General features: G+C 47.6%; 1 protein-coding gene across 1 annotated transcript in view; it reads right to left on the minus strand.

Annotated features, from left to right (window-relative positions):
• Window positions 1–282: 282 nt before the first annotated feature.
• hsd11b2 (hydroxysteroid (11-beta) dehydrogenase 2) overlaps window positions 283–7,547 on the minus strand; it is a 46,358-nt gene continuing 39,093 nt past the window's right edge. The window contains exons 4-5 of the mRNA XM_071400428.1: window positions 1,269–1,406; window positions 283–1,077 (exon numbers count right to left, since the gene is read on the minus strand). Coding sequence (XP_071256529.1) covers window positions 692–1,077; window positions 1,269–1,406 — 524 coding nt within the window. The 3' untranslated portion in view covers window positions 283–691. The remainder of the gene's footprint in view (window positions 1,078–1,268; window positions 1,407–7,547) is intronic.

Genomic DNA, 7,547 nt, shown 5'->3' on the forward strand with positions numbered 1-7,547 from the left:
GTGATGTGACAGACTGGTGTATTTCCAGGTGCTCTGTGGTGATGTGACAGACTGGTGTATTTCCAGGTGCTCCGTGGTGATGTGACAGACTGGTGTATTTCCAGGTGCTCTGTGGTGATGTGACAGACTGGTGTATTTCCAGGTGCTCCGTGGTGATGTGACAGACTGGTGTTTTTCCAGGTGCTCTGTGGTGATGTGACAGACTGGTGTATTTCCAGGTGCTCTGTGGGGATGTGACAGACTGGTGTGTTTCCAGACCTCCGTGGTGATGTGACAGACTGGTGTATTTCCAGGTGATGTGACAGACTGGTGTATTTCCAGAGCTCTGTGGTGCCAGCCGTGTTGGTGCCAGCCGTGTTGGTGCCAGCAAAACCATACAGCATGTTAAGGTGCTAACATGTCGTCCGTTTCTAAAAAGTTGGGCCAAACTCTCTAAATATATGTCTCTGTGTGCCAGCTATGTTGGTGCCTGCCGTCTACCGGGAGGGGAAGCCACTCCAATAGATCTTCAACGACCCCTTCGTCAATATAAACACCAATATAATGAGCCCTTCATCATGAACACCAACGTTAAAACCACAATATTCAAACAGAAATAGACCACCCACACTATGAGCGTGTTTTACCTGACGGAAGTGGTCTCACAGCTTCCACTTTTTTATTAAACCTCAAAACAAACATCTCATTGTTTTTACTTCTCTATCTTCTCGTCGTTGTTGTTGTTGTTGATGTTGTTGTTCTCTTTCCTCAGCGCTCGTGGGATGATCTTCTTCTGGACAAATAGTCTCTGGAGGAACTTGTCTGAGAGACTCAGAGGGAAATAACTATAAAGGAAGTTAATGAGGCCCACGCCGGGTCCAGCGTAGTATCGGACCAGAGGCCGAGGGGAGAGCAGCGCCTCGCTGATGGTGTTGATGACCGGCGACAGGTCCTCGTTAGCCGACTGGGCGAAGCGTTGGAACAGCTCCTTGGTCTCGTGGATGTAGTCCTCCCCGTACTCCTCCAGCAGGCCTGCGGACAGGTTGTGGATCAGGTTCTTGTACTGACGCTCCCAGTACTCCTGGTTACCGGACTGACCTGGGATCAGAAGATATAAAGGAGTTAACAGTGAGTTCCCTTTACACCGTAGGTTCTCTATCTTATCCCAGGACGCCTGGTTACCGGACTGACCTGGGATCAGAACATATAGAGGAGGATGGCAATATGAGGATGGCAAGATGGTGGACACTTTGACCCCACAGGGTTCCAGCTATAACCCTAACCCTCACCTGTCTTGTATGAGGATGGCAGTATGGTGGACACTTTGACCCCCCAGGGTTCCATTTCGTGGCGCAGTGTGTTGATGAACAGGTTGAGAGCTGCCTTGGAGGCTCCGTACGCTGCTAGAGAGCGGAACGGCTGCTCTCCTGGAGGGACACAGAGGGACACAGAGGGACACAGAGGGACACAGAGGGACACAGAGGGACACAGAGGGACACACAGAGAGAGAGAGAGAGAGAGAGAGAGAGAGAGAGAGAGAGAGAGAGAGAGAGAGAGAGAGAGAGAGAGAGAGAGAGAGAGAGAGAGAGAGAGAGAGAGAGAGAGAGAGAGAGAGAGAGAGAGAGAGAGAGAGAGAGAGAGAGAGAGAGAGAGAGAGAGAGAGAGAGAGAGAGAGAGAGAGAGAGAGGTGTCAGTATTTAATATATATAAATAGATATTTGTTTCAGAGGGTTGAAGGGACGTAACTTTCCCCACTATTGTTTATCCTATTCACACATGTTAACTATTTCCTCTAGTCATATCACGTTCTACTAAAATCAAATCACATTTTATTAGTCACATACACATGGTTAGCAGATGTTAATGCGAGTGTAGCGAAATGCTTGTGCTTCTAGTTCCGACAATGCAGTAATAACCAACGAGTAATCTAACCTAACAACTCCACAACTACTACCTTATACACACAAGTGTAAAGGGATAAAGAATATGTACATAAAGATATATGGATGAGTGGTGGTACAGAACGGCATGGCAGATGCAGTAGATGGTATAGAGTACGGTATATACATATGAGATGAGTACTGTAGGGTATGTAAACATAAAGTGGCATAGTTTAAAGTGGCTAGTGATACATGTATTACATAAAGATGGCAAGATGCAGTAGATGATATAGAGTACAGTATATACATATACATATGAGATGAGTAATGTAGGGTATGTAAACATTATATTAAATGGCATTGTTTAAAGTGGCTAGTGGTACGTTTTTACATAATTTCCATCAATTCCCATTTTTAAAGTGGCTGGAGTTGAGTCAGTATGTTGGCAGCAGCCACTAAATGTTAGTGGTGGCTGTTTAACGGTCTGATGGCCTTGAGATAGAAGCTGTTTTTCAGTCTCTCGGTCCCTGCTTTGATGCACCTGTACTGACCTCACCTTCTGGATGATAGCGGGGTGAACAGGCAGTGGCTTGGGTGGTTGTTGTCCTTGATGATCTTTATGGCCTTCCTGTGACATCGGGTGGTGTAGGTGTCCTGGAGGGCAGGTAGTTTGCCCCCGGTGATGCGTTGTGCAGACCTCACTACCTTCTGGAGAGCCTTACGGTTGTGGGCGGAGCAGTTGCCGTACCAGGCGGTGATACAGCCCGACAGGATGCTCTCGATTGTGCATCTGTAGAAGTTTGTGAGTGCTTTTGGTGACAAGCCTAATTTCTTCAGCCTCCTGAGGTTGAAGAGGCGCTGCTGCGCCTTCTTCACAACGCTGTCTGTGTGGGTGGACCAATTCAGTTTGTCCGTGATGTGTACACCGAGGAACTTAAAACTTTCCACCTTCTCCACTACTGTCCCGTCGATGTGGATAGGGGGGTGCTCCCTCTGCTGTTTCCTGAAGTCCACAATCATCTCCTTTGTTTTGTTGACGTTGAGTGTGAGGTTATTTTCCTGACACCACACTCCGAGGGCACTCACCTCCTCCCTGTAGGCCGTCTCGTCGTTGTTTGTAATCAAGCCTACCCCTGTAGTGTCGTCCGCAAACTTGATGATTGAGTTGGAGGCGTGCATGGCCACGCAGTCGTGGGTGAACAGGGAGTACAGGAGAGGGCTCAGAACGCACCCTTGTGGGGCCCCGGTGTTGAGGATCAGCGGGGTGGAGATGTTGTTACCTACCCTCACCACCTGGGGGCGGCCCGTCAGGAAGTCCAGGACCCAGTTGCACAGGGCGGGGTCGAGACCCAGGGTCTCGAGCTTGATGACGAGTTTGGAGGGTACTATGGTGTTAAATGCTGAGCTGTAATCGATGAACAGCATTCTCACATGGGTATTCCTCTTGTCCAGATGGGTTAGGGCAGTGTGCAGTGTGGTTGCGATTGCGTCGTCTGTGGACCTATTGGGTCGGTAAGCAAATTGGAATGGGTCTGGGGTGTCAGGTAGGGTGGAGGTGATATGGTCCTTGACTAGTCTCTCAAAGCACTTCATGATGACGGAAGTGAGTGCTACGGGGCGGTAGTCGTTTAGCTCAGTTACCTTAGTTACCTTACTATCTTAAATAGTACTGATAAAATGGAACTCATGCACTTTGCCCTTCGATTAATGTTTATTTTTATATGGACGACATTAAAAGACGTCAGTAAAGATAAGAAAAGAACACTGGTTCCTACATATTAAAATACATGTCAGTAAAGATTAAACATATATATACAGTGGGGCAAAAAAGTATTTAGTCAGCCACCAATTGTGCAAGTTCTCCCACTTAAAAAGATGAGAGAGGCCTGTAATTTCCATCATAGGTACAGTTCACCTATGACAGACAAAATGAGGAAAAAAAATCCAGAAAATCACATTGTAGGATTTTTAATGAATTTATTAGCAAATTATGGTGGAAAATAAGTATTTGGTCACCTACAAACAAGCAAGATTTCTGGCTCTCACAGACCTGTAACTTCTTCTTTAAGAGGCTCCTCTGTCCTCCACTCGTTACCTGTATTAATGGCACCTGTTTGAACTTGTTATCAATATAAAAGACACCTGTCCACAACCTCAAACAGTCGCACTCCAAACTCCACTATGGCCAAGACCAAAGAGCTGTCAAAGGACACCAGAAACAAAATTGTAGACCTGCACCAGGCTGGGAAGGCTGAATCTGCAATAGGTAAGCAGCTTGGTTTGAAGAAATCAACTGTGGGAGCAATTATTAGGAAATGGAAGACATACAAGACCACTGATAATCTCCCTCGATCTGGGGCTCCACGCAAGATCTCACCCTGTGGGGTCAAAATGATCACAAGAACGGTGAGCAAAAATCCCAGAACCACACGGGGGGACCTAGTGAATGACCTGCAGAGAGCTGGGACCAAAGTAACAAAGCCTACCATCAGTAACACACTACGCCGCCAGGGACTCAAATCCTGCAGTGCCAGACGTGTCCCCCTGTTTAAGCCAGTACATGTCCAGGCCCGTCTGAAGTTTGCTAGAGAGCATTTGGATGTTCCAGAAGAAGATTGGGAGAATGTCATATGGTCAGATGAAACCAAAATATAACTTTTTGGTAAAAACTCAACTCGTCGTGTTTGGAGGACAAAGAATGCTGAGTTGCATCCAAAGAACACCATACCTACTGTGAAGCATGGGGGTGGAAACATCATGCTTTGGGGCTGTTTTTCTGCAAAGGGACCAGGACGAGTGATCTGTGTAAAGGAAAGAATGAATGGGGCCATGTATCGTGAGATTTTGAGTGAAAACCTCCTTCCATCAGCAAGGGCATTGAAGATGAAACGTGGCTTTGTCTTTCAGCATGACAATGATCCCAAACACACCGCCCGGGCAACGAAGGAGTGGCTTCGTAAGAAGCATTTCAAGGTCCTGGAGTGGCCTAGCCAGTCTCCAGATCTCAACCCCATAGAAAATCTTTGGAGGGAGTTGAAAGTCTGTGTTGCCCAGCAACAGCCCCAAAACATCACTGCTCTAGAGGAGATCTGCATGGAGGAATGGGCCAAAATACCAGCAACAGTGTGTGAAAACCTTGTGAAGACTTACAGAAAACGTTTGACCTCTGTCATTGCCAACAAAGGGTATATAACAAAGTATTGAGATAAACTTTTGTTATTGACCAAATACTTATTTTCCACCATAATTTGCAAATAAATTCATACTTTTTTTCCTCATTTTGTCTGTCATAGTTGAAGTGTACCTATGATGAAAATTACAGGCCTCTCTCATCTTTTTAAGTGGGAGAACTTGCACAATTGGTGGCTGACTAAATACTTTTTTGCACCACTGTATATATAGTATATATTTTACCAAGTAAGTTGACTGAGAAACACATTCTCAATTACAGCAACAACCTGGGGAATAGTTACAGGGGAGAGGAGGGGGGATGAATGAGCCAATTGTAAGCAGGGGATGATTAGGTGACCATGATGGTATGAGGTACAGCTTGGGAATTTAGTCAGGACACCGGGGATAACACCCCTACTCTGACCACAGAGAGTCAGGACACCGGGGATAACACCCCTACTCTGACCACAGAGAGTCAGGACACCAGGGTTAACACCCCTACTCTGACCACAGAGAGTCAGGACACCAGGGTTAACACCCCTACTCTGACCACAGAGAGTCAGGACACCAGGGTTAACACCACTACTCTGACCACAGAGAGTCAGGACACCAGGGTTAACACCCCTACTCTGACCACAGAGAGTCAGGACACCAGGGTTAACACCCCTACTCTGACCACAGAGAGTCAGGACACCAGGGTTAACACCCCTACTCTGACCACAGAGAGTCAGGACGCCAGGGTTAACACCACTACTCTGACCACAGAGAGTCAGGACACCAGGGTTAACACCCCTACTCTGACCACAGAGAGTCAGGACACCAGGGTTAACACCACTACTCTGACCACAGAGAGTCAGGACACCAGGGTTAACACCCCTACTCTTAAGATAAGTACCATGGGATATTTAGTGACCACAGAGCGTCAGGACACCCGTTTAACTTCCCATCTGAAAGAAGGCACCCTACACAGGGCAATGTCCCCAATCACTGGTGCATTTTACTTTAGACCAGAGGAAAGAGTGTTTCTTACTGTTTGTCTTCATAACCTGGTTCAAGTATTCATGACAACACCCTGAGAGAGACACAGTGATGCAAAAACGTTGGTAAATACCCATTAAATTACTGGGAGATTACACATGGAGTGTGCAACTGTCTTTATTTTGATAAGTTTATAGTTTATTCGCCGTTAGTCAGTATCTCCACACTAACTACTATCCTGGGTGTACGCCAGCTCATGTTTTTATTCTCCTATTGGCCCTCCCACACATTACTTCCAGCAGCATCTGGTCTCCCATCCAGGGACCGACCAGGACCAACCCTGCTTAGCTTCAGAGGCAAGACAGCAGTGGAATGCAGGGTGGTCTCCCATCCAGGGACCGACCAGGACCCAACCCTGCTTAGCTTCAGAGGCAAGACAGCAGTGGGATGCAGGGTGGTCTCCCATCCAGGGACCGACCAGGACCGACCCTGCTTAGCTTCAGAGGCAAGACAGCAGTGGGATGCAGGGTGGTCTCCCATCCAGGGACCGACCAGGACCGACCCTGCTTAGCTTCAGAGGAAAGACAGCAGTGGGATGCAGGTTGGTCTCCCATCCAGGGACCGACCAGGACCCACCCTGCTTAGCTTCAGAGGAAAGACAGCAGTGGGATGCAGGGTGGTATGCTGCTGACCAGCTGGACACTGGTTCATCCATATTAAAACATGAGGCAGCTCTTCCTTCAGGCTATGAGAGATATGTTTATAAAACACCCATGTCACTGCTGTCAGCCCATAAACTCTCCTAATCTGTCTGAGACTCCTAATGGCACCCTATTCCCTATGTAGTTCACTTCTTTTGACCACACAGGCCTTGTACAGAAGTAGTGCACAATTTAAGGGAATAGGGTAGCTATTTGGATATACCGTGGACAATAGTCCATTTGGGATATACCCTAAGACAATAGGCTATTTGGGATATACCCTGGACAATAGTCCATTTGGGATATTCCCTAGGACAATAGGCTATTCGGGATATACCCTAGGACAATAGGCTATTTGGGATATACCCTAGGACAATAGTCCATTTGGGATATTCCCCAGGACAATAGGCTATTTGGGATATACCCTGGACAATAGGCTATTTGGAATATTCCCTAGGACAATAGGCCCGCCTGAAAGTTATTTGTGTCAAATGGGACAGTATCTCTCCAGGAACAGGGATGGAGAGCCCTGCCCTACAGGACAGTATCTCTCCAGGAACAGGGATGGAGAGCCTTGCCCTACAGGACAGTATCTCTCCAGGAACAGGGATGGAGAGCCCTGCCCTACAGGACAGTATCTCTCCAGGAACAGGGATGGAGAGCCCTGCCCTACAGGACAGTATCTCTCCAGGAACAGGGATGGAGAGCCCTGCCCTACAGGACAGTATCTCTCCAGGAACAGGGATGGAGAGCTCTGCCCTACAGGACAGTATCTCTCCAGGAACAGGGATGGAGAGCCATGCCCTACAGGACAGTATCTCTCCAGGAACAGGGATGG

This window comes from Salvelinus alpinus, chromosome 5, assembly GCF_045679555.1.
Source record: "Salvelinus alpinus chromosome 5, SLU_Salpinus.1, whole genome shotgun sequence".
Taxonomy (NCBI): domain Eukaryota; kingdom Metazoa; phylum Chordata; class Actinopteri; order Salmoniformes; family Salmonidae; genus Salvelinus; species Salvelinus alpinus.